General features: G+C 36.0%; 1 protein-coding gene across 1 annotated transcript; it reads right to left on the reverse strand.

The window, feature by feature from the left end:
- Nucleotides 1-1,730: 1,730 nt before the first annotated feature.
- On the reverse strand, nt 1,731-27,980 carry LOC138385728 (cell surface glycoprotein CD200 receptor 1-like). The gene is made up of 7 exons (XM_069471971.1): nt 27,914-27,980; nt 10,406-10,471; nt 7,197-7,511; nt 6,824-7,075; nt 3,038-3,140; nt 2,460-2,502; nt 1,731-1,856 (listed from the first exon to the last, which is right to left on the reverse strand). Exons 1-7 carry the CDS (start codon nt 27,978-27,980, stop codon nt 1,731-1,733), a joined length of 972 nt encoding a protein of 323 aa, XP_069328072.1.
- Nucleotides 27,981-27,983: the final 3 nt, after the last annotated feature.

A 27,983-nucleotide genomic window follows, 5' to 3' on the forward strand; every position in this document is an offset into this window, starting at 1 on the left:
GATAAGGAAAGAATTACAAAAGTTCAAGAACAGAGTTATGATGTCTATTGTGCAACACTGGTAATATTTATATGAAGAAATTTAATGGTTGAGATTTTTGGCCAAGTCAAATTGGTTTGATCAAAATATTATGTGCTAAGTGTCATTAGGTTAGTTTTACATCCAAAATAGTCTAAAAATCCCTTTAAGGATAAACCCTATAGTAATTAAATGTATGAAGGAAGGAAAATACATTAATAAGACAAATTACCTATCTTAAATATCTTAGATGTCTTAGATGGCATGACTGAAGAATGAATCATTTTATTTTAATTTTTATCATGATGAAAAGCTTTTAATGTTTGTTCCTGCTGTGAAGGAAACAGACTCATTTTTTCATAATTTTTCATAATTAAAAATATTTTTAAGATATTAAAAAATAATTAACATACACATTCTCAATATTTACTCCACAAGATATGGAGAAGATTATCATGTCATCCCATGCCATTCTCTTAGCACATAGATCATATTTTACACATTCTCCAAGTCCTCCATAGTACATATTTTGCTACTTATATAGTCTATAGACATTGATTATTTGAAAAATATACTACAACAGAAGGTATGCCATGAAAATACACAATTCCAATTTATCACATCTGCAAAACTGTTAGGCATTAAATATCAACACCTTTATAGAGATATCATGAGTTCAAAAGAAACTAATGTCCTAATACACTCATTCTCTCTCTTGCAAATATAACAAAGAACATAACTCCATTTTTATTAAATAGTATAATTCTCATTATAATCATATCATATTACCGAGCTGTTTGACTAAAAAGAGAAAGTAGGAACTGGGAAGTAAGAATCTTACAGATATTAAAATAGGAATTTAAGGAAAAACACATTGAAACACTGTTGGAATGAATGTAAATTGGTACAATTGGACAATCTATGAATAATACAAATGCACAAACCCTTTGACCTGACAATTTCACTCAAAACAATTATTCTACAAATATACTTAAACAAATACAAAGAGATATAGCCACAAGAAATATTCTATGTGGTATTATTTATACCACAAACAAAATTTAAAACAAATGAAACATAAAACAATCTAAATGTCCATCACTAGAGTGGTAGTTAATTAAATTATGATGTAACCATACAATGGAATTTTATGTAGCCATTAAAAAGAATGAGGTAGCTCTGCTTGTATTGATATAAAAAGCTCTCCAAGACTGATATTATTAGGTATTTATAAGTATACAACAGTGTTACAATACGCTCCCATTGGTTTCTTGACAAAGATGTGTGTGTATGTAAATAGATATATAAATGTACACATATACCATAGGCATACAGACAAGTCATATGTACATAAAAATTTTCTGGAAGAATATATAAAGAATTATTGATGATTGTTTTTTCTGCAGTTATTTCTTCAGGGAAGTCAGTTTTCATTATTTACTGTACCGCCGAACTTGAAAATTTGATCACGAGCATGTGTTTTCTTTGTCATGATAACATCAGTTCTTCAGAGAACTGCTGGTAGCAGCTAAGAACCTAAAATTCCAATTATACAAGGATATGAATGTAAATCCATTGAAATGTCTTTGTCTTCTAAGATCCTTTGCAAAACTAAATTCAAAATAAGTCTTCTTTTCTAGAAGTGTAAGAAAATCAAAACATTAATTATAATGTATCTTGACCCATTTTTCATTGTGGTGGAGTGCAGTCACTTATAAAGTATGGAGGCCTGTGCAATCAACTTCATTTTGTAATTCCTGAGACATCTTCACCTTGTTTGTAGTATCATAGAGTGGATTATTCTTCTCCGTGTAGCTAGCATAGGGTTGCATTTCATCCTAAGAAAGAACTCAAACTCAAATTCAGTTCAAAAAATTATCATAGAAACTACCTGCATTTTTCTAACAGGTGCCCAAGAATGCTTATATTTGTGTCCCTCAGCTTGTACGAACACAAGAGCAAGGCTTTATTCTAATATTTTATCAAAAAACTATTTGTTGATTACTTAAGTCTGACTAAGATGATGGTTGGGTAAAAGTAGAAATGGACATGAATTTAGTGAAAGGAAAAGAATTTCAAATGAAAAGAGTTGAAGATTTAGTAAGCTGCTGATGATAAGAGATTATGGGGCAGGATATGTTTCAAGCTTGGGTAAGAGGGAAATGATGGTATTGAAAAAGAGAAGTCAGGAATTAGAGATGCTTCCATGTGGGAGGAAACACCAATTCACTTTTTCCCAACATTATAGTCTTAGCGTGATATATAAACAGTACTTGGTAGATAATAAACAAAATAATTACACCTACTAGCATTGTGGAATCAGACTTGTTTTAGTTTTTCAACTGAAACATTAATATTGATACAAATTACAAATTGTTTTGCTAGATTTTGAAGGTATGTGGCTTAAAAGTTTGCAAATATTCCTTTTTATCTTGTCTTACCTCAACAACTGGAGTAGCTTCCATTTTATTCAATTTACATTTTCTAGAAAAATAAAATAAGCTGGAGTGAATGGAGAAAGTATCATTGTTTAGATTGAAAATGGAAAAAAAAAACATTATACTATTGATAATTGTGGTTCATTTTCATAGAAGCCATAATAAATCAGAAAGGGACTACCAGAAATGAGGGAATAATACTGCTTGTGGTTAATATAGCTAAATAAGAAAATTCTGGATTTGGGAAAAGGAAGTAAAATTATGCAATAGGAGCTTGATGCAATATGCAACACCTCATCTTTGGTACATGAAAGGAATATTAATTATTTTCCCAAATAAAATAATATATCTCCCAAATCCTACCCTAAATGGCCTAATTCACCACACTTGCATGCCTGAGCAGCCCAGCCAAATCCCTCTTATCATGCAAAGTAGTCCAAGTCTTACACCTTCAGGATACTTCTTTTGATTATGGGAGATTTGATGTTAACATCCTAATTGCCTAATCAGTCAATTCCTTATTTCTGACTCTTTTCTAGCCCAAGAAAGCTGAAGAAGAAAAAATAGTCATCAATCAATACCTGCAGCCATTGAATTTCAAAAACCAAATGGATCCCACGACGATCAAAATAAGAATAGGAAGGATGATATATAGAATATATGATTTTTCTGAACGTTTGGTACCTATAGACACACAAGTATACGGTTCAAATGTGATACATTCAGACAATGTACTATTATTCAGTACTAAAAAAGAAATGAACTATCAAGCCATGAAAAGACATGGAGGAATCTCAAAAATGTATATTATGCAGTGAAACTTGCCAACCTGAAAAGGCAACATACTGTATGATTCCAACTACAAGATATTCTTAAAAAGGCAAAACTAGGGAGACAGTAAAAAGATCACTGGTTATCAGGGATTAGGGGGAGGGAAGGATGAATAGGCAGAGGGTAGGGGATCGTTAGGGCAGTGATACATTCTCTATTAGGCTACACTGGCGGGTATATATCATTATACGTTTGTCCAAACTCATAGAATGTACAACACCAAGAGTGAACCAGAATGTAAACTATGGTCTTTGGCTGGTAATGTATGTTCATCAGTTCTACTAAATGAAACACTGTGGTGCACAACATCCACAGTCAGGAAGTTGTGCATGCATAGGGGTACAGGTTATATGGGAACTTTCTGTACATATCCCTTAATTTTGCTGTGAAGCAAAAACTGACCTAAAAAATAAAATCTATTAAAAATAAAAACTATGTACCTATATTATTTTTTAAATATAATTAAATATAAATATTATTTTTAAATATATAAATATATATTTATTATATATGTTTCAAGAATGTCTCACACTACATGAAATTCATTTCTGTAATTTTATTTTAAACAATTTGGACCCATTAATAGTTCAAGAACTGCTAAAATAAAATTGCTTTATCAATTCAGACTCCAGAGTTTCCAGCAAGACATAATCTTATGCCAGGATTTAGGTGTTTTAAGGATTCATGAATGGTGAATTCCTATGGGAGAGATGTGAAATTTAGATCTCCTGGTTTCAGCAGGAACAGAGCGTGTCTCACCTTCAACAATCAGAAATAAATGAGTAATTTAAGGAAAGTAGTTGGAAAAATAATCCTAATCCTGAAGTCACCTCTCTGCCAGAAGCATTGAAAGGAAAATTAATCCATGGCAGAAACTTTGTTTATTAGCAGCTGGCAGCAGTAAAAAGCTCTGCCTGACAAACACACAAGTCAGCAAAGGCTTGCCAGCTCTGAGAGGTAGAGGTTTAAAACTTGCTCCTGCTGTTCTGTGAATGTGGCTCAAGGGCAGGAGAAGAAGGTGAGGTACAGGCTGAGCAAGGCGCCTGGTCTTTCCATCTTCCATGCACGGTGGATGTTTTTAAATATTGGATTTCTCAGTATTTTATTGGAAAAATAAAGTTTGGCTTTACTGTTAAAAACAGCAACACTTTTGGAAACTCAAACTAATGAGCTCTCTCACTGGAGTGGTACTAACAGAGTATGGAGATCCATCATTCGAGGAGGACAGATCCTCCCCTACATTGGAGCTGAGACAAGAAGACACTTTCAAGGAATAGAGTCTAAATATGACACCATATTGTAACACTGGATGGTGGGATTTCATACATAATGAAGGAACAATTATTAGTAAATATCTTATCAGCAAATATTGCTAAACTTTTTGTATCGCTTAAAAAAAATGGATATTGGAAAATGGTTGCTTCAACACATGGGTTTCCTCTTCTCCCTTTTTATAACTTACTAAAGTGTTAGTAAAGAAGTTTTTTAAAGGGTAGACCTGCAAAGACAAAGGTAACAGGGACGAAGACAAGAGCAGATCAAAGATTTCAACCTGTTCTTAACTGAAAAATGAATGAAAGAATGTAAAATGATTTACAGAGTGGAATAAGTCAAAGTTTCAGTGCAACGAAACTCCAGAAAGACTCTAGAGCAGGAAAAATCAAATATAGATAAAGGGGCATGTGGGGTAGGGGGCAAGTATGGGGCTAAAAGTCAGGAGCTTCTTTGAAAGTCTGTTTTGAGAACAGGTAGGTTGCCAAGTGCTCTGCCTCACTTTGTGCAGCACACTTTCCCCAATCGGCAGAAAAAAGAGAGACTGACATGAAGAAGATGAACTGGAGAGACTCCAGAGTCAAGCACCCAGACATCATGGCGGGTGAGGATGAAGTGCCAGACCGAAAAGAGGTATTAAAGGAAAGTCTGAGTTCTCAACAGTGGGATGCTCACAGGCATACTCGCGCACACACAAACACAAATACTCCCCTCTCTTAGCACACGGATATCTTATGTCTCCAAGACAAGGGACTCGTGAATTATTTTCTGTAGACCCTGAACAGCCCCAGGAAAAGGCCTTCAGATACATAACAAATCCCCAATTTAAATAAAAAATCACGTGGCTCCTTTTCACTGTACTGAAGCTAACTAGTTCACATGCCCCAGCATCAGATAGTAGAGCTTCCAATCAGCTCTTGAGTGCTCACTTTGACAAGAAGCCATTAGCCAAGGATTAACAAAGACTTAGGAAAAGTCTCATTTATGAAAGAAAGAGGTTGAACACACAAATGTCTAGAAGGCAGAAGAAACTCAGATTAATAAGGCACAGAACCAAGCGGAGGACTTAGGCAAAAAGAACATCCAGGACAATCACTGCTCAGCATGTCTAGAGACCAACCAGGGCAGATTAGACCCAGAGCATGGAAAAGCTCTAAAAGGGATGACTTCAAGAAAAAAATGGAAGTGACACATTACACAATAAATCTGACCATGTGGAAAATATTAGTAAGGGCTTCTCTAGCTTTGTGAGTGAGCTTGGTGACAATTCACAAAAGGCACATACATTTTTAAGGAAAAAAAAAAGGAACAGAATTATGAAGTCCAAGAAAAACAAAAAGTTATTCAAAAGAGAAAACATGTGTTTATGTCTTGTTTCAGCACTTAATAATACTTATATATTCAAATTAATGTGAACACTGGCTATTTAATTTAAGAAAAAATTGCTATGTCACTGTATATAAAGAATGAAGGTTAAGGAAGAAGGTAATTTTAAATGCACATCTACCATAAAAAGAAATGTGTACATAATGTCTAAATTTGATACAGTAAGAAATAACAACATGAGCATGTTGTTTAAAAAATAGAGTTCATTACTAGATGAAACCCTTGTAAATTGGACAGTGCCTGCCTCTGGGGAATAGAATGAATGGAGAGTAGCAGGGTAGAAAAGGCAGGGGAGAGCTGATGATTTTCATAAAGTCCGATAAAACAATTTTACTTTAAATTATAGATATATTGATTAAATTAATATTTTTTTCTAAATACCAAAAAAATGGAAGTAGGATCAGAGTAGAGAATGAAGAATGAAAAAGTGATAAACTGAATCATAGATGTTATTAAAAGTTAAGAAATTCCACAAGAAGGAGCCTGGAGGGGAAAAGTCTACCAGACTAAAAATTCATGAAGGCAATGTGTGAGTGACTTTATCCTTCCAATAAAACCTTACGTATTTGTTTCGAATTACACTTTATCTTTCAATTAATCCTAAATATTCTTTTTAAAGTATATCATTCATGCCAAGTAACTGCCAGTATAGAAGTGAACATTAAAAGGAAAAATAAACCACATTCTAAAATAAGGCTTTTTACAACAAATTGCTGTATTTTTCTTTTAAAAATGTGTCTTTATTGTGGGGAAAAGGGAGATAGAGTGGAGGCTAGAGAAAGCATCCTTGAACAAAATTTCTCTGCACATTCCCTTTTCCTTCTAACTCATCAGAAAGAATGAAAACACTCAAACAAAAAACTAGAAGATTTACTAACCAGGAAACAGCTCTATGTACAGACTCTTGTTGCCAGTCAAATGGGAGACAGAGCAGGTCACAGTAGTCACATCGGGGACCTCCCAGGAGCATGTACTCTGGACAGTCACCGTGCCATTGCCCCAATATTCTTGCTCAGTGACACAATCATCCCCCTTTGGGGTCCAGGAGATCTGTGCAGCTGGCTTCCCCGCTACTGCCTTGCACACCGCAGTTCTATTCCTGCTTAGAAACAGGGTCGCTTCAGGGGGAACTGCAGAGATATAAGGGAAAAATGCTTCAGTCTTAACATAAGGGATATGGAATTTAGAGAGACATGTGTTTCAGTCACAAATCTGGTGAGATGAAATTCCACAGCATATGACGTTCCTTACCTAACACTTGGAGGTGATAATTACGATTGAAATTCCCATCAGGTGTCACCATCACACACCTGTAATACCCATCATGAGTGATGGCCACTGGAGCAATTTGAAGGTCAGGATTCTGACTGGGTCTGGAGGCCCAGGTTATTCTGTCATCAGTACAGTTGATTTCCTTGGTCTCCTTTGTGTCGCTCCTGTAAGCTTTTGTGCAGGAAGGCTTGTCCCTGAGGATTATTTCCCATCTTGTTAGCACCACTCTTGTCAATGTATGAGGGCAGCGGAGCACAGCGTTGGTGTCCATCACCACAGACAGTGAAGTGTTAACTGGACACACACACACACACAAAAGGAGAACGATAAAAGAAAATCTTGATAAAGAACTTCATGTGTTAAATTTATCCACAGCATATTACATGAAGTTGTACTAGATACTAACTTGGCTGGTGATCACATTCCAGAAATTTTACACTTACATAACAAATTAACGTTCACAACATATAAATAGTATATTAAACCCAATTCAGAGATTGACAAATTTTCTCCTGTATTATGCATTATTAGGAAAACAATATATACCATAAAGTATTTTGAAATTAATTTAGGAGTTTTACTATCTACAAACAACAAAATAAGAGAAGACTTTTAAATTAAACAACAAAGACAATGTTCTAAATATAATCTTTTGGTGGAAGGGACTGTATTTATCATACAATGCATGCACTTCAGGAAAGAACATGGAATAATTAGTGATGTGGTTGTCTCCTAACTTGTGAAAAGCACAAAATATCAGTAACATCAAAACTAAATATCTTTCTCTATGGCTACTATTTCAGACACACATAAATGTGGAAATACATGGTTCTTTCATGAAAAGTAAATAATATGGCATTCAGGTGGAGCTACCTGGACATTTTAGAGTTTATTTTTTATTTAAAAAAATCACAAAGTCAGTGATATCCACAGATCTTTAAAAAAGTCTATAATTTCACCAGGTAAGCCATCACACAAAAATGAAAAATGATGATGTCCAGTGATGAGATGTTTAGAAATATTTATTTCTAGTGAAAAAGTAATTAAGTACATAATTGAAAAACAAAACAAGATTTGTTTTCCTTTGGACATTTCCCATAAAAAGATTTTATTGCAAATTCATGACATTATCTAACATAGCCTTCGGATAAGTTTCCCTTCCATCCTCTTTAGTCACACATAGACTTCCAGATAGTTTCGCTGTGAACTTAGCTCGCAGATTTTGTGTTTGTATATTCAAGGTAATTATCAGGAGTAAATATAGAAGCTAACCTCTTTTGTCCATCTTTCAAGGTAAAAATTGCGTCCTACAAGCATCTTCTAACATAGAATCTCACATTTCCCATAAGCCTACACAATGTGTCGGTGACTGATAGGGGTCTGCTGAGAGGTGATTAGCAGACCAAAGTATCTGTCCCAATTTATCTGCAACAGAGGTGAGTGTCAGTGATGGCATTACTGTAACATGAGCAGAACCAGCTATCGGGGGGGAAAAACTTTACATGAATGAAGCATGTTTTTGCTAACCTCTTCAGTTAGTATCTCTTCTCTCCTGTTTTAAGTCACCTGTCTTCTGTGGTACTCAAGCCCTTGCACTTCATAGTCAAATAATGATCACATAACTATTTAGGTTGGTGCAAAAGTGATTGCAGTTTCAGACCATGAATTTTAAATCATTATAACTGGGCTCAAACACACCTTATTAATCAAAATAGGAACCATCACATCAACACATTTTCGCCAACAAGAAATAAGTTTGTTTATTCCTGTAGCATAAAAATCCATGCTTTGGGATTCATCGAACTCTTGGAAAGCATTTTCTGCATCCTGCTTGTTGTGGAAGCGTTTTCCCTGCAAAAAGTTGTCGAAATGCTTGAAGAAGTAGTAGCCAGTTGGTGAGAGGTCTGGTGAATGTGGCGGATGAGGCAAAACTTTGCAGCCCAATTTGTTCAACTTTTAAAGCATTGGTTGTGTAACGTGCAGTCGGGCATTGTCGTGGAGAAGAATTGGGCCCTTTCTGTTGACCAATGCCGGCTGCAGTTTGCAGTGCATCTCATGGATTTGCTGAGCATACATACCATACAGATGGATGGTTTCACCAGGATTCAGAAAGCTGTAGTGCATCAGACTGGCAGCAGACCACCAGTGACCAGGAACTCTTTTTTGGTGCAGGTTTGGCTTTAGGAAGTGTTTTGGAGCTTCTTCTCCATCCAACCACTGAGCTGGTTGTACCTGGTTGTCACATAAAATCCACTTTTCGTCGCATGTCACAATCCAATTGAGAAATGGTTCATTGTTGCATACAAGAAGAGAAGATGACACTTCAAAATGACAATTTTTTTGATTTTCAGTCAGCTCATGAGGCACCCACTTATCGAGCTGCTTTTTCACCTTTCCCATTTGCTTCAAATGCCAAACAACTGTAGAATGGTGAACCTTGAGTTCTTTGGCATCTTCTCATGGAGTTTTAAGAGGATCAGCTTTGGTGATTGCTCTCAATTGGTCATTGTCAGCTTCCAATGGCCAGCCATTGCGCTCCTCATCTTCAAGGCTCTTGTCTCCTTTGCAAAACTTCTTGAACCACCACTGCACTGTATGTTCGTTAGCAGTTCCTGGGCCAAATGCATTGTTGATATTGCGAGTTGTCTCTGCTGCTTTATGAGCCCGACCTCACGTCACCATTTTGAACTCAAATAAGAGTATCACTTGAATTTGCTTTTTGTCTAACATCATTTCCATAGTCTAAAATACATATAAAATAAACAGCAAATAATGTCATTAGCAAAAAAACATACAACAAGAAATGCACATTAAAATGATGCATAACATAACCACATTTATTTAAGAATGTATTCCAACAGTAAAACACAAATTGTAACAATGCTAAACTGTAATTACTTTTGCACCAACCTAATGGCTGAAGACAGAGGCAGGACTTACACATAGATCTGACAGGCAGTTAAATCCACACTCTTCCTACCACTCCAACTTGGCAAAGATTCAGAGATAAGCAAGAACATGACTTGTTTGCAAACAATTAGAGAGTTGTTTATCCCACAGCACTCAGATCACCATATTCTTCAAGTAGTCACAAGGCAGGCCCCCAGCTAGGACGTCACCTAATGTTTCTAACAAGGTTCAACTATCCATCCCCTCAGTGCCGGCCACTACATTAGGAAGCATGTTACCTTCTGGGAGAGGTGTTGAATAGTTCTTTGTCATCACCTTTCCATCCATATTTGAACTACTTGAAGCTAGAAAATATATGGAGAAAGATAAATGAAACCAATGTTATATACTCAGAGTGGAAGCCTCTATCTCTATACATAGTCTTATTCAATAGAATAAACAATCAGTTAAACATAGTTAAAATTAGGCAAAACTCATGGAAAATAGAAATTACAAGTGATACCATCATTAGAGGAAAAAAATCATTTTAACATCTTGAAAATTGCATTGATAAGTTATTTTTTTATATATATATTTTTAGTTGTCCAGATAATTTCTTTCTATTTTTAGTAGAGACGGGGTCTTGCTCTTGCTCAGGCTGGTCTCGAACTGCTGACCTCAAAGCGATCCTCCCGCCTCGGCCTCCCAGAGTGCTAGGATTACAGGCGTGAGCCACCGCGCCCGGCCCATTGATAAGTTATTAATCAATGAGTTCCCATTGATGAGACACCTCATATTGTCAACTATTTTTTTACAAGGTAATCCTGTCTCCACCTCTTCCTCCTTCCCCAACCAGGAGAGTGATCCAGTGTGGGCATCTCACATGAGTTGGTCCAATTATACTCCTTTCTACAGATGCCACCCGCTAATTAAAGTTGTTTGGTCCAATGGTGGGCACCTCACCCAGATGGACAAAGCAGAGCCCTTTCTCAAGAACCTTAGAAGCAGAACTGAGAAGAGTTCATCCATCCCTCTTCCTTTCTCATTTTTCCTGCCTCGTAAGAGTAAAAAGGGAAATATAAAGTTGAAGCAGATGTCAGATAGATGGCTTACTATAGGTGCCTGGTGCTCATCATCCACCTCCCCAAGAATGGACCAAGGTGACAAATAAACAGCTAACATTTGGCCAGAAGGTTGAGAACGCACTCATCCATCCCATCCAGCACACCAATACTATAACCAGCATCTGAAAAAGCCACCTGGAGGCCCAAGAATTGATGTACTTGGAACCACCAATACAGGTGCCAGCATACACTGTTTCAGGACACAAGGATAGACATGCTTAGTCCGCCACTGCTACCACTATTACCTGAAGAAGGACCCATCAGACATTCCAGTCCCCAGAACAACTTCACTACAGCCTCTACCAATAACAGCACCCCAATGGCAAGTGTACGCAGCAGCTGTGACTTGGTGGTGGGGTGGTATTTAGGCCCCTGGGGAAATGCTTGGGTAAGGGGTTGACCTCACCAAGGCAAAAAAGATATTCTAATGGCCAACAGATACATGGAAAGATGTTCATATTAGTAACCATAAATTAAATGCAGATTAAAAACACAGTGAGATAATGATTATAGAACTATAAGCATGGCTAAAATTATAAAGACTGATAATAAGTACTGGTAAGAATGTGGACAATTAGAATTCTCATACATTACTAGGAAGAATGTAAAATAATATAACAACACTGGAAAATTTCTGGCAGTTATTCTAAAATTCAAATATGTGCCCACCTTACAACCTGGTCATTCCAATGGCATGTACCTAAGAGAAATGAAAACATATGTCCACACAATACTTGTGCATGAATGAATGTTCATAGTAGCCTTATTTGCAAATATTTATTCACAATTGCCAAAAACTGGAAACGACCCACATGTCAATCAACAATTAAGTGAATAAACTATCCATACAATGGAATACTACTCAAAGACAAAAAGGAAAACACAACATTGATGAATCTCAAAATCATTCCATTAAGAGAAACAAGACAAGCACAAAAGAATGCATACTAAATGCAATGCAAACTACTGCTGCTAATATAAAACACTAAGTAATCTCTGATGACAAAAAGCAGCTCAGTGGTTGCCTGCAGGTGGGGGTGAAAGCAGGGATGGACTACGAAGATACATGAAGAATATTTTGGAAATGGTGAAAATGTTTTCTATCTCATTTATGGTTATGATTCACAGGTGTATACAACTGTCAAAACTCACCAAATTGCATATTTTAAGTGGATACAGTTAATTGTACACAAATTATTCCTCAATAAAGTTGAAAGGGGGTAATTAAAATGGGAGCAGAAATGTTAAGTTTTAATACACATAACATTAGAACATGCATCCACGCAAATAAATACAAAACAAAATACAAACAGAAATTCTTGACATTGAAAATAATGTTAAAAAGAAAATTTCCATCCAAGTCAAAATCATAAGTAGAAGTAAGAACGTTTTGTGATTTTACTACTACCGAAACTTCTTACTCACTTCAAGCACCAGAAGTTTCCTTTCCCAAATCATCATAGTCACATGCCTGAGCAAGCATATATCCACCCACACAACAGACATTGCAGAGGCATGACTGTGCAACCCATACTCCATAGAGGCTTCCTCCAGAGAGGAAAGAAAAGGTTCTCAGAAACAACATATGATTTTCTTGTGATGATAAACAGGTTTTGTCTGTTGTAAATTGCAAGGCTTTGACTGCTCTACTGTCTAAAAAATTTAGAGATAGATATTTCTGAAATTTCACCACCCCCAATAAAAACTAATTCAGTAACTTTTATTAACCAAAAGAGAGCATGGATTATGCCATACTTAAATATTTAACATTGTTGTTTATATTCATTTATAATTTATAATGTATAGAGATGAAAAACAAGAAAGTTAAGCTTTTCTACCCTTTCCTTCATTTGTAGATCTTTTGGAAGAATATAAACAAAGCAGTTAGGAGTCTGATAAATGAACTTCAAACTAAAACCCTTAACTTGGGGCAAAACTGTGCACTAAAAAATGTGGTAAGGTTATTTACCACATTTTTAATGATTTAATACGATAAGTATATAGCTGCAAAAAAGAATTGTGTACACTAGTTTTATTTTGACATTTGTATTGAAATTTCTTTACAGGACTTGGGGCCCCTACACTGGTACTGAACTAAGTAGATTTCATTTTTATTGCTTATTATGATCTTTACAACTTAATATCTTTACTGTTATTTAAAATTGAATGAATTTACTATAGTACTTCTAAAAAAATAGAACATACAATAAATACACATTGAAATCTGTAAAAATATCCTGACATTTTACATGAGGAAAACCAAATAAAACTATTTCACTCTTCATTTGGTGTTTCAAGCTTTCAAACTTCAAAACTCTATTTTCTTCTAAATTTTAATAACTCTCCAAAGTTATTACAACAAATATAGAGCTGAACCATTATGGATTATGCATGGAGTAAGCATTAAGCCATTTCTAAAGGCTAGGAAATATGAGGGATATGAGCTTTACTTCTTCTGTTGTTTTTTCTTTCCTGAATCTTTTTAGACAATGAATTTATATGCTCTCATTTTCCCCTTTGCAAAACACAGACTATTGTTCTTACTTACTTAACAAATAAGGAATAACTCATGAAAGATATACAAAGCACATTACAAATTGGAGTATTAAGCGGTACAAACATTTCTCCTAAAGATTCAGGGTTTCACTTAAAATGAATACAACTTTATGGTTGAGATCTTAATCATACAAAAACCTACAAATTCAAATTATAATACATTGTCCAGGTAACCTTTATTTAGCTACACTAAGCACATGATTTTTTTCTGATCGCTGGTCTGGTAAAGTCAGTACAGTATGGAAACTTTTACGATGAATCTGCCAGCTCAAGAAACCTTAAAATATTGACCTCAACATTTTAGTTAGTGAATGTTTGTACTTTTTTTTTTTATAAACTTCATATTGTAGATGTAGGTTAGACAGAAAAGTGTTATTTCCCAAGAGTTTTTAGAGTTATGAATGGATCCAAGTAACAAGCTGTGGAATTACATTGCCTCTTTTTTCAGAGGTCCTGAAAATGTAATAAAGTGTCATCCAAATGATTTAATTATATTTCTGCCATGAACACAGTGGTTTTCACAGTATCATCTGGGGACTAGTGGAAATCCATAATAGCCTACCAGAAAGTTCATGAACTTTATAACTTTTGGAGGACAGAGCCTGAATTACAATTTTATTTCTTACGTATAATTAAAAAGTAGTATCATCCTTCAGGTATAATGAAAAGCATCACTAATTTTTTCCCCAAATGTTGTTATTTCTAAATGGAAAACAGGAATCGGAGACCTATGTGATCTTTTTCTCTACTGAAGCTATCTAAAGACTAATGCATTAATTTTAAGATCAATTTTACAAGTAAAGGAAATGTTTTCTTTTCTGCATTCTAAGATAATGATCAGTTACTAACAGTTTTCATTCAAATGCCAGCTGAGTGACCACCTCTCAGTTATACTAAAGCTTTTGGACAGAAGGAGGGAGGCTGGAAGCAGTATTAATATTCATTTACTCAATTACAATAGGCAGACAATAAACGTTTATTCATTAAGGAGCTTTCAATCTTTTTTTTTTTTTTTTTTTTTTGAGACAGAGCCTTGCTCTGTTGCCGGGGCTAGAGTGCTTTGGCGTCAGTCTACTTCACAGCAACTTCAAACTCCTGGGCTCAAGCGATCCTTCTGCCTCAGCCTTCCGAGTAGCTGGAACTACAGGCACGTGCCACCATGCCCGGCTAATTTTTCCCATATATATTTTTAATTGTCCAGATAATTTCTTTCTATTTTTAGTAGAGATGGGGTCGTAGAGACGGGGTCTCGCTCTTGCTCACGCTGGTCTCAAACTCGTGAGCTCAAGTGATCCTCCTGCCTCAGCCTCCCAGAGTGCTAGGATTACAGGCGTGAGCCACCATGCCCGGCCAGGAGCTTTCAATCTAATGGGGCCATTAGACGACTAATCAAACTATTAGACAATCATGTGACATTGCAATAGTAATAAAGGAAAAGTATGGAAAATGTACCTTGAGCTACTTATCTCAGTATTGAGATCTGTTGTAGGCAGCCTCTCAGATGGCTCCCAATGATCATGCCTTTGTAAAACCCACTCCTCTTAAGTGTGGGCTAGACCTACTAACGCCATTCTAACAAATAGAATACAGCAGAAGGGATGGGATGTCCCTGCTGAGATTAGGTTATAAAGAGTAAGGCTGCTGTCCTTGTGTGCTCTCTCTCACACATGCATCTTAATTCACTGCAAGATAATAAATACTTGTTTGAAGGAAACTTGTTATGTAGTAATAGGTAACTAATACAAGATCCAATGAATGAGAAGCAGATAAGATACAACCAAGGAGAAAAGAGCATTCCAAAGAAAAGTAATATTATGTGCAAAGGACATGGAGCTAAAGGGACTGTAGGAAATATTAGTGCCACAGTAAGAGTCTCAGTTTTCATGATTATACTAGTCTCACGTAATGATTTCAGGACTTTTTTTTTTTTCCTGAGACAAATTTATTTCCTATGGAAAGAGAGCAGAAAGGAAAAATAAATATTTGCCATTTTTAACAATCTGAAATGCAACATGGTTTTCAAATTAAAATTTTCTTCTTCACATGTCTCATAGCTTAATATTACAATTGTCCTTGCTTCTAAAAAGGAAAGAAATTGAAATACTAAATATGAGATTTCTTTTTTAAAAACATGTTTGTTTTTTATGAACCAGAATTTTTTCCAGGAAAAACTACTTTGCAAACATTTGAAATTTTAGGATAAAAATTATTTATATTAATGAACTACAACTACAATCTTAAACATGGATAAATCTCAAATGTAATAGTGAGTAAATGAAAGAAGTTATAAAAGAATATACACAGTATGGTTCCACTTATGCACAATACCAAAAAATGCAAAATAAATTTTATTGTTCAGGGCTGCATACATGTATGATAAAATGTAAAGAAAAGCAGGGAATGACTATATCTCAAAGGGAATAATTATCCCAATAGATAATGGTTACATTTAGAGCAGAGGCTGGGGATATAACTGGGAAGGAATTAGTCTGTTCTTAACTTACATATGTATCCACTATATAATTATTCTTTAAAATTTACATATTTCCTACATTCTGCAATATATATTATATATGTTAATATATACAATTTAACTATGAACAAAGAAATACAAGAAGTACAAATTAGTACTTCCTTTTTAATTTTAACAGTTTTAAACATAATTTGAACAACTGAACATAGCATATGTTTCATGTTCTTACATTTTATGAAACTGATTTTCATTTTTAAAAACATCAGTTTAGTAGCACACAACACCTAATTAGGTGTTCAGTAAGCAAACTTTTGGGTGAAAACTCAAAGTTCTAGTAGAGACAAATATAGAAAAACAGCGAAACTGTTCTATTTATTACCCCTTAATCTTACATGTATTACTCTCTGAACCTCAGTGGCTTCATCTATACATATGAGAATTTAGTATCTGATACCAGTGGTCACTCAAATTTCTAAAGGGAAGAATGATTATTTATATCATTGATAAATTGTATTTTGAGAACTAGCTAGCCATGTGGGAAAATAAAATAAAATAAGATTCCTATCTCACTTCTCATACCAAAATAAAATGAGATGAATTAAAGATTTATATATAAGAAACAAAAATAAAAGTACTACGAGAAACCATAGGTAATCTTAAAAGAAATAAGCTCAGTAACATCTTGGTTTGCCAGGAGTGAAGGGTTTCCTGCAATGCAGGACATTCAGTGCTAAAACCAGGACCAAAGTTCCAGGCACACTGGGACAGGGCTCACCTTAAATGAAGAAACCTTTCTAACCCTGATACAAAACATGGAAAGTATAATGAAAAATATTGAAGAATTGGACTAGAAAGAATTTAAAACTTCTGTATGACCAAACCAAACAAATGAAAACAAAATCCATAATATTGAAAAGCAAAAACCTGGGGAATGTTTGCAACATTTATAATAAACAAAGGCTAATGTACTTCAAAAAATATGCCCAAACCTACAAACCAATAAAAAAAGAGATAGACAGCTCCAATTGAAAAAATGGGCAAAATGTTTAGGTTGCATATATTGCCTTTGCCCCACCCAAGTCGGAGCTTCAAGCATGTCCATCCCCCAGACGGTGTGCACAGCACCCATTAGGTGTGTATATATCCATCCCCTCCTTACTCTTCCCATCTGCCTGACACCTTACTTTGACTTCCTGCCAACCAAGAAACATTTTTTCCTACAAGGAACTTAGAAACTATAGTAATCTATTCCTGAAACAAAAGGTGAATTCCAAAATGAAAAAAAAAAAAAGAAAAGAAGAGAAAAGATGGGCAAAATATACCAACAGGCTGAAAAAAGATGACTATATTGGAGGTGACATAGCTAGTAACTGTAATTCCACACTTCAGGTACAGCTTAAAGATAAAAATAAAACACCCAGAGAGTTTATAAAAAGAAAATGTGAGAAGTGTTTAAGAAAAGTATCAAGTTAAAAAACACAAGAATTCAATAATGAATTCAATGGATGGATAAAATTTAGAAAGCAGAAAATAATCATGATAAATAATAAATTTGATACTAGTTATTAAGGCAATAGAATCATAAAGTCTGGCTCAGTTGGTCAGGGCACAGTGCTAGTAAAAGACATCTTGTTGGTCTATTTCTTTTTCATTTGAGGCACTAGTATCACATAGTCCAAAACTAGTTAATGAAGACAAGTTTGTTTCCTGACCTAAACCAGATGTTGTGCAAATATGTATCAGTGATCCCAAGGGACAGCGTGTTAAATGGATATATAAAATAGATATTGAATATATATATTCACATAAGCAAAAATATGTGTACTAAGATATTAGTTCCAGCATTGTTTTCCAAAAAACTGAAAGTAGTTTGGAGATTATGATTCCAAAAACCTGAAAACAAATGATCAGGGAGATAATTAAATGTTATAAAATAATATATATGAAATAACTTTGAAAACTGCAAAATGATATTAAAATTACCATTTTCTGAATGTTTATAAATGCAGACAAAGTGAGCTAAGTACTTTACATGCACCACTTGACTTAATCCTCACAGCAACCCCAGACACTAGGTCAGAGATTTTAAGTAAAATCTCCCAATTTTATTATTCATTGACAGCTAATTCAATTTTTTTTAATTACAAGAGCCAACTGAAAATGTTTGCAAGCCAGATCTAGCCCATGGGCTGCAAAATTGCAGTTTCTGTTGTGGAGATTAGAAAACATGTATAATTAGGGATCTATTGAGGACAGTACAGTTAGCAACAAACGGTGAAGAAAAGTAGAAAGTAAATGCAGTGCCATAAAACCAGGGAAAGAGATTTCAAGGCAGGAAGAATTAAAACCAAATCATGTGCAGAAAAGTCTTAAAGTACATAATTAAGAAGCTTTGTGATGTGGTAAAAGGAGATCATTGGTGAACTTTAAGATCTGTAAGAGAGTAGTTTTAGCAAAGAAGTAAAAGCGGAAACCAAACTGAAAGGAGCTGAGCAGAGACAGTTGGGTCAACAAATGTAGACTTGGTCTTTCAAGAATTCTGACCCTGAAAGAATGGGAGAAGTGTGACAGTGGCTTTATCCTTTCATGTCAAACTTGAAGGAGAGAGACGGGGCAATATCTGGAGCTATGAGGACTGAGGGGGTGTTTAGGAATAGGGGAGCACACAGCGTGTTTGTGGATAGAAGGAGAGACAGCTAGAAGTTACAAGAATGAAGGAGGCTAGGCCGGGCTCAGTGGCCCACGCCTGTAATCCTAGCACTCTGGAAGGCCGAGGCAGGAGGATCTCTCGAGCTCACGAGTTTGAGACCAGTGTGAGCAAGAGCGAGACCGCATCTCTACTAAAAACAGAAAGAAATGATTTGGACAGCTAAAAATATATATGTAGAAAAAGTCAGCTGGACATGGTGGCGCATGGCTGTAGTCCCAGCTACTCGGGAGGCTGAGGCAGAAGGATCGCTTAAGCCCAGGAGTTTGAGGTTGCTGTGGGCTAGGCTGACGCCACGGCACTCACTCTAGCCCAGGCAACAGAGTGAGACTCTGTCTCCAAAAAAAAAAAAAAAAAAAGACTGAGGGAGGCCAACTGGTAAAGCAGGATCTTAGAGGTACTAGAAGGAATGAGACAAACAGCAAAATGGAGGCCAGCTTTTGAAAAGGCTCATCTTTCTTCTCTCAGAGAGGTACAAAAAAGGTAATAAGAATGGTCACAAACACAAGAGACATTTTGAGGAAGTTGAGGCTAACAAACGTTTGTTAGTACCTACACAGCGTCAAGTAACCGTGCAGAGCTCTGGGAACGGTAGCAGGAATGAGGCAAAGTTCCAGCCCTCAGAAACCTTCCCATCAGGGATGTTGAGGACATCCACATTGGACGATGGGTAAATCAGGGGGTGAGCAGAGTGTGCTGAGTGTGAAGGACAACAGAGATAGTTTGGGTGATGAAGAAGCTAAGAAAGACCTACGACAGGGCTCTGAACCCTGGCTCTCACCAAAATCTCCTGCAAAGATTTGTAGGAGTCCAGAGGCATATAATCTGGAAAAGTCTGATTAAGTAGACTTGAGCTGGCACCATAATATCTTTAATATTTTAGGCTCTAGAGATGATTATATCTGGCAAATATCTTAAAGTTCCTGGTTTAGGACAATCCCTGGGGAATATCTAGGGAGAAGGCAATTAAGGATAGACAGAATGATTTTGGAGGGGAGAATAAAAATAACTAGATTTCATTATTTGAAATTCACCAATATTTACCATTTGGCTTTTTTTGATACCACAAAATGGATTATATAGGATATTCTCATATTATGTAATGGACAAACCTTTGGGAAAAGGCAGAATTTCACAGTAAAGTAACAAAATGGCAGGGAGAAAGAAAAGAAATTACTAAACACCTTAAAACTGCGCGCACACACACACACACACAGATTGGAAAACCACTTATACCGAATCACTGCATTTTCTCAGATAATACCCTTCAAACATACCCAGGTTTCCCCTATGCTGGTAGAAAAAAGAAATTATTAGATGCAGCTTCCCCTTCTAGCTAAGATCCCTGCTTCCCTCTTTGCTGCCTAATTTCTAGAATGAGTGGTCTGTGCCCACAGCTTCAATTTCCTTCCCACCCACTCCCTCCTCAATACCTGCAGTCTTGCTGCTCCCACGCCCTTCTACTCAAACTGCAATTTTGAAGGTCATCAATTCTTTTATAGTCAGTCTTTTAGCTCCTCTTCGGTGCTGGCTCTCCTGGGTTGCCCAGCAGATTGTGATAAATTAACCATTTTCCTCTTCTTCTAAAACGCCCTCATTAGCCTCCCCCCACACCTATGCGTTTCCCTCTCTGCCTCCTCCCCATCTTCTCTGCAAGCCACCTTCCTCCTCAGGCACCTTAAAGTCAGTATCCCCCAAAGTTCTAGCTGCTCTTCTTTCTCTTTACACCTTCTCACATCTTTCTCTTCCACCCCCAGAACTTCAACTAGACCCCTACACAGGTGATTTCTCCTTGTTTTCACCATTCCAGTCATAGTTTAGCTCCCTCTGTCCCTCGTTCAGCCTGTGTGACCCAACTAGAATGTTCATCCCTCAGCTCTTCCTACCTGGCTGTTTCTGTTCATCTTCATCTTGCACATCGCTTTCCCCCACCCCACCCAGGAAGCCTTCCTTGACCCTCAAACCAGATTAGATTTACCAATTACACATCTCTGTGTCACCCTATGTTACTCCTTATGCACTTTATGTGATTTAATTATTTGCAATAATTTATTTAATATCTATCTTCCAGGTTCTAAGCTCCACGAGAGCAGGATCTATGTCTGTCTTGATCAAGTATCCACAGAAGGAAAGCACAGTGACTGATGCGTGACAGACACTCCCTTATGTATCAGCTGACAAAATAACCAAACCACATTTTAGCTTTGACTTATTTTTCCTAAACAAGAATCTCAAACCGTTAGTTGCATTGTTTTTCCACTTCAATGCTTGCTGTCATTTCAAGTGCATCACATCTAAAAATCATAGATTTCCCCCCACACACTTGCCACATCTCTTTCCTTTCTATTTTTGGTACTGGGGAGGTGCCCCAAACTCAGCTCAGCTGAGTTGTGTGATATTGTTAGAAATTCCTTGAACATATCTGGGTTTTATGTGCCCATGTATAAAATTAAAGAATTTTTTTTTGAAGGTTTCCAAATAAATGTTTCCTTCCTGTCTGAAAGTTCTATACATCTCCTTCCTTTCACAAATGAGGAAATTACTGTCAAAAGAGGTTAAGCAATTTCTTAAAGATGACACAGCCAGTGGTTAGAATTATATGACAGATCATTAGATCCAACACAGAGATGTATTAGAATCTAGAAACTGAGGGGAAAGGAGAGTGAGATTTTATTGAAAAAACGCCAAAATTAATGTTTGGATGAAATTTAGAAAGCAAAAAGGCATTTAATAATACATTCAACCTCAGTGTCCAAGACGACATAACCACCAAGTCAATATTAGTTGGTAAAAACACAATGATATTAAAAATACATGGATTTAAAGAAAGTTCCACTTCTTTATAGCCCCGTAAGCTTCCACAGATAAGAAATATAAATTATAGACAAAATTTAAAAACAACTGCTTGAAGCCACTAGGGAGTTGAAGCAGCAGAAAGATTCCTGAAGCTTGTCAACCCTTTGAAGAAGGAAAAGCTCAGGGTTAGGGGTACAGGATTCCATTTTTCCCCATTTTTACTGATGTTAGTCTCAGGGAGGGCTATAGTTGGCACATTAGGCAGTTAACATTCTGCTTGAAAACCCACAGTTTTCTGAAGAACAGAAAATCTCCCCTGAGGACAGATTTCAGGGCAACCTTAGTCTCTGAAAAGTGATAGAGATAGAGAAAAAATTTCAAAATTCTGCATATAAACTCTACCTATATCTCTGCTGACCCTAAACAACATATGGCAAGTCACACTCAGAGCAGACTAGCTAAAGATAAAAGAACTTAGATTTAAGATGCTGTCCAGGAGACAGAGTTTGCAGTTTGAGTTCAACCAAGTTAAATACTACACATATATTATACATATGTATACACCTCCATATATATCAACACAGCAATATAACAGAATCCATGCAACATTCAAAATCCAGATAAAATTACTCAACCTGCAAATAACCAAGGAAATGTGGCCCATTCTTAGGAGAAAAGATGTTAAAGGAGACATTAAGGGAGCCCAACCATAAGTTGGGCCAGATACTGAAATTATCAATTTTAGCACAGATATTAAACTATGCTTGGGGGTATAAAAATGTATATATACTCACAATGAATGAATGAATGAAAACACAGAAAAATCCAAGTTGGGGAAAAGAAACTTTTAAAAAATAAATGGAGGCTGGGTGTGGTGGCTGTTACCTGTAATCCTATCACTTTGGGAGGCCAAGGTGGGAGGATCACTTGAGGCCAGGAGTTTGAGATCAGTCTGAGCAATACAGTGAGACCCCATCTCTACAAAATAAATAAATAAATAAATTAATTAATTAAAAACAACTAAAAAGTAGGGAATATGTGTTCTTTACAGGTTTGGGGAAAAAAAATGTCTGTAAAAAAATGGAAATCCTAAAATTGAAAAATACAGTATCTGAAATAAAATGTTCACTAGATGGGCTTAACAAAAGAATGGAGAGAAGAGAGGAAATTGTCAGTGACCTTGAATATATACAAATAGAAATTATTTAATCTAAAGAATAGAGAGACAAAAGAAATTGGGAAAAAAATTATGAAAAGAGAACTAAGAACTAAGAGAACTCCTCACCAGCAGCCCACACTACTAGAAGTGATAAAAGAAATTATTCAGGCTGAAAGGAAATAATACCAGATAGAAACTCAGAAATTCAAGAAGGAATGAAGAGAATTGGAAATGGTAACTGAAATGAACATGTGCTACCCAGAATCGCCTGCAAGGAATGACTCTTTGTCCCTGCTACTAGGAACACTGTTGGCAGACAGCCTTCAGTTTTCCACATCTCCCGGGATCACTCCACTTACTTTGCCCAAGTCAGACCCTTCCAGGGCAGCCCACATCCAATGACTGATTGAGATAGAAGTATAAAGGACCAATTTTATTCAATACAGGGCCAATTTTATTCAATACAGGGCCAATTTTATCAATGCAGGGCCTCTCCAAGGCAATTCTAACTACAGAGCTCCCTGTGGGATCAGAAGAGAGTGTCAGCTAGTTGAGATTACAGAGAAACTTCTCCCTCTGCTCACAAACATTCTGTACACGAAACTCTGTCTCAGAGTCTGATCCCAAGAGGACCTGCAACATTAGAAATAACTCAAAGCAGAAGAGATTCTTAAAGAAAATCATTTCTTTAGAAATGGAAAAACTTCCATTCCTGCTTCAATCCTGGAACTTTCCTATACTGCTTTTCTTAAACACAAATAGGATTTTATTCCTAGAATGCGGTCTGGGTTTTCAGACACAAAAGGTAGATAAATTCTAGCTAGGAAAACTTTGAAATTGTTTGTTTAATGTTAATGTGTGAACAATGTCATTTCTTCCAGGAAAAAAAATATGACCTGATTGTGACTGTGACTATCATATGAATTTGTGATATTTATTATTATTATTCTTTTAAAGTAATGGTCATTGATTTGATTCTTAAGGGCTACTAACATCACATAGTCCAAAAATATTTCATGACCACAGATCTGCTCCCTTATCCCAGTCAGGAGTTATCAAATGAGTGTCAGTGATAACCGGGAGAACAGGCAAAAATATATCGATGGTTACTACATTTTAATCAATGTACAGATTAATTTTTCAGATATAACATAATACCAAATGCCAAGTGAGTTATTTTATTAATTAACACCATTGACTGAAATATTCATGACCTTACTGGGAGGCAATTTATCTACTGTGAGCTCTCTCATTTGTTCCCATCAACTTAGTGCCATCCTCAACCCACTAGCATCCCCATGTCTAACTTCTCATATTACTCTTCAATTTCAGAAGAGTATTCTCCTCCTTTTTAAAGCACTCAATTTTATAACCTATATTGTCTCCGTTCCCATCTCTTCTCAGATCCTGCTCTCTATGGTAGAGAGGAAAGAAATAATTGTGGCTCCTATGTCCCAAATCCAAAATCTCTAGTATTTATTTTATTATTTTTATTTCTATGTTTATCCTCTTTGTGAGATCATCCACTCCATGGATGACTCACCAACTGTGAATTTTGCTATACATCCATTCCTCAGTATCCTTGGAGGATTGGCTCTAGGACTGTCAGGGACACCAAAATTCAAGCCTACTCAAGTCCCTTTATAAAATGGCATGGTATTTGTATATAACCTATGCACATTCTCCTGTGTACTTTAAATTATCCCCAGATTATTTACAATACCTAATATTAATACAATGTAAATGCTATGTAAGGAGTTTTTATACTGTATTGCTTAGGAAATAATAACAAGAAGAAAGTCTGTACATGTTCATACAGATATATTTATCCATATTTCTTCCTGCATATTTTCCATCCATGGTTGGTTGAATCTGGAGATGCAATAAGGAAGGCTATGTTTTCAAGTATCTATAGGAATTTTCCTCCTAGGTGTCCTCCCTTTCTATACTGAATTTAACATCTTGTTCCAAAGAAACTCCCTTCTCAGCCACCAGTATCTCTCAGTGGCGTCATGGAACTTTCTCAAATGGGAATCACAGGACAGAAGCTCCTATTCCAAAACAAATCTTTTACCTAGTGATACTACCACCCGGTGGGACATTGCTACCACATTATTCTCCAAAAATACTGCCTTGTTATATTATTTTCCTGTTTACAAAAGAACAGATGGCTGCTCACTGTCTACTGCCCAACACCGAGATTACTACTCTATTTGACTACCAAGGATCCCTGAATCCAGGCTTATTTCCTACTATCATATAACACACAATCTGTGTTCCTTCAAGCTTCAGGGAGTGCTCTTTCTCTCGCTGAATCACCTTGTGTTTGCTCATGCTACACATCCCTTCCTTCCAATTCCTTTCTCTGCTTTTCCCCATCTATCCAAACCTATCATTTGAGGCCCAGCTCAAAACCCAGAAAGCCTTCAACAACTCCAACCCATCGTAATTTCTCCCTTTATATTTTTACTAGGTTCATAGACAATTTCAAGATTTACTGATTTTAAATGTTCAACAATTGTTTCATCTTAGCTTTGTCTTCCTAACTTAGCTATCTACTAACTTCTAGGCACTATCCTACACGCACACACACACACACACACACACACACGCCCTCCACACACACTCAGTGGTTTTAATAAGGACTTTTGATTAATTTATGAATTGCTTAAGCATGAATGTTTAGAGAAAACCCACCTATAAATTATTATAATATGTAATTTTGCAACTATCACAAACTTTAAAAGGAAGATAGCACTAAAATTAATGAGAACAAATCCCTTCTCTTTCGTAATTGCTTTTTGTCTCTTTTTCCATCTTTTGCAAATCTGCTGAAGCTACCAAGTAGCCCTGTCTTGATTTTTATCTCTTCTTGTTACTGCCTGCCCTCTAGTGGAAGATAATGATAAATGACTAAAATCAGCCCAAAGAAGAAAAAAGTTCCTTTTCTTTTCAGTAATTGATAATTTCAAAATCAGTAACTTTTATGAAAGATGGAAAAAATTTAATTGGACCAGAAAAATATAATCTGAGCAGAAGGAAAAAAATCTAGATGACAATAGGGCTAAAAGGAGGAAGAAAAGACATGGGGTACAGAGAGTGCCAGGGAAGGGGACCAGGTACAAGGTTGGGAACTTTGCTCTGAGGTGGACAATTTACGTTTTTATTTTTCTTCCCAGGTATTTTCTTAAAAAATTTTGTCTACTAACTACTACATTGCTTGAAGTTATAAACAAATAAGTAAACAAAAAAGTAAATAGGAAAACCAAATAAATGCTATGTTTTACACTGAAATCATCAGCTCTCATGATCCTTTGTGAATTTGTCTTGTACAAATTAGTTATTTCTGTTTGGCGGTATTAATAGCAAAGCAGCATTAGTAATAAGGACATAATGCCATTGCCCCAAGTGGTATGCTTCTCATTATTCTAAACCATTTCATGGTCAATTTGTCATGCCAAATCACTACACACAAAGTAATTTGCTTTTTTATATCTTGTTCCTAAACATTTCGATAACTTTATAATTATACAAGCCTAGACTTTAGAGATTTGATATATGTAGTATCTCCTAGTTGTGTTCACAAATAGTTTTAAAATTTTAACCTTTCAACCTGAAAAATTCAAAGTTATCAATTATGTTTTAATCTTTTTTTTTCCTTTTCCCAAAAGTAATAGTTCAATTTGACATAAATAGCTCTTTTCCTATCTGGCTTCCAGCTGCCAAGTTGGGTCTTATACAGGTTTCTATAGGAGCTTTCTACAACAAGATCTCAACTATTGCAAGATTCAGATCGCTTGATTTTTTTTTAAGTGAGTAATAGTCTATTAAGTTTATAACTAAGTATTGGCTTAATTTTTTTCCAGTGGTGTTATAAATTATGATTCTCTTTAGTGAAATTCATAATGGTTAAATATTGAGGAAAATTGCTGACTCAAATGTTTAGTTATGCTTACTGACATACATTATTACTGAGTTTGATTCTGCCAGTATCTAACCTACCTTGGACAAATCATTTCACCTCTCTAAGCCTCAGTTTCTACCTTTGTAAAATGGAGAAGTGTCTTCCGTGTGTACTTCACCGGGTTATTGTACAGATCAAAGGGAAAACAATATGTGCAAATTTTCGATAGCAAAGTACAGTAAGAGAGTACAGTTATTTTGCATGTGCTCACCAGTAAGATGAACATGTGGAAAACAGACTTTTTCCTAGAAGATAAACAACATTTTCAAATCATTCAGAAATGAGGAAAAAATGCTTTTTTCTCTTCCAATTATAAAATTTAAAACCAGCTACAGTGTTCCCTTGCAATTGCTCCATCTACTAAAAATGAAACCTGAAAACTCCCTCCCACATCAACTCCTACCAACCCTCTACGGTGAAACCAGGACACCCCCACAGTAGCCCAAGTTCTCTATAACTTCTGTAGGAACCTAGTCATTGAGGAGTGCGTTCTCTAAACCATAGTGTCTCTTACAGCCCACACATCTTAAAGATAAATACAGACATACATCACAGAGGCACCACCATTAAGTGTAAGCCTGTTATATTTTAAAAGCACCCAGTCATAGAAAGTGGTAGAAAGAAAGAAACTTCCCTAATTTATACTATTAGCAATGTGGACCTAAATGAGTTAGGATTACTATTTAAATTTTTTTAAGGGAGAAGAAGACAAAGAGAACCCAGGCCATTTTGATCACTGCTAGTATATATTTAATTTATCCTGCCTCTTTCAAAAAAAAAAAAAAAAGAGGTGAAGGACGTTAAGGAAGTGGGCAGTGAGGCAAATTATAGAGACGCATATATTATAGTAGGATACGAAGTAAGATAAATGAAACAAAGAGGAAAATGAGCATGATAAAGTAAAATAAATCTGGGACTAAATCTATGATTGCAATTGACTTGCAAGGTCCCAGCAGAGAGGCGAAGAAAGCTCAGGAAGAGCTGAGACCAGGTTTCTCACCGTTCCCCCAAAGAGAATTCACACTTACCAGCCCTTAAGAAGACGGTCAAAATCAGTAGCAGTCCTAAGTCAGCAGTTCTCCAAGGGCAGAGCATTTC

The sequence above is a fragment of the Eulemur rufifrons genome, chromosome 7 (genome assembly GCF_041146395.1).
Source record: "Eulemur rufifrons isolate Redbay chromosome 7, OSU_ERuf_1, whole genome shotgun sequence".
Classification (NCBI taxonomy): Eukaryota; Metazoa; Chordata; class Mammalia; order Primates; family Lemuridae; genus Eulemur; species Eulemur rufifrons.

Coding starts and splice junctions, on each gene's coding strand:
- LOC138385728 (XM_069471971.1), bottom strand. CDS start 27,980: ATGCTCTGCCCTTGGAGAACTGCTGACTTAGGACTGCTACTGATTTTG. Junction 3,141..6,823: donor GTACATAGAGCTGTTTCCTG/GTTAGTAAATCT, acceptor GTGTGTCTATAG/GTACCAAACGTTCAGAAAAA. Junction 2,503..3,037: donor TTGAAATTCAATGGCTGCAG/GTATTGATTGAT, acceptor TTATTTTTCTAG/AAAATGTAAATTGAATAAAA.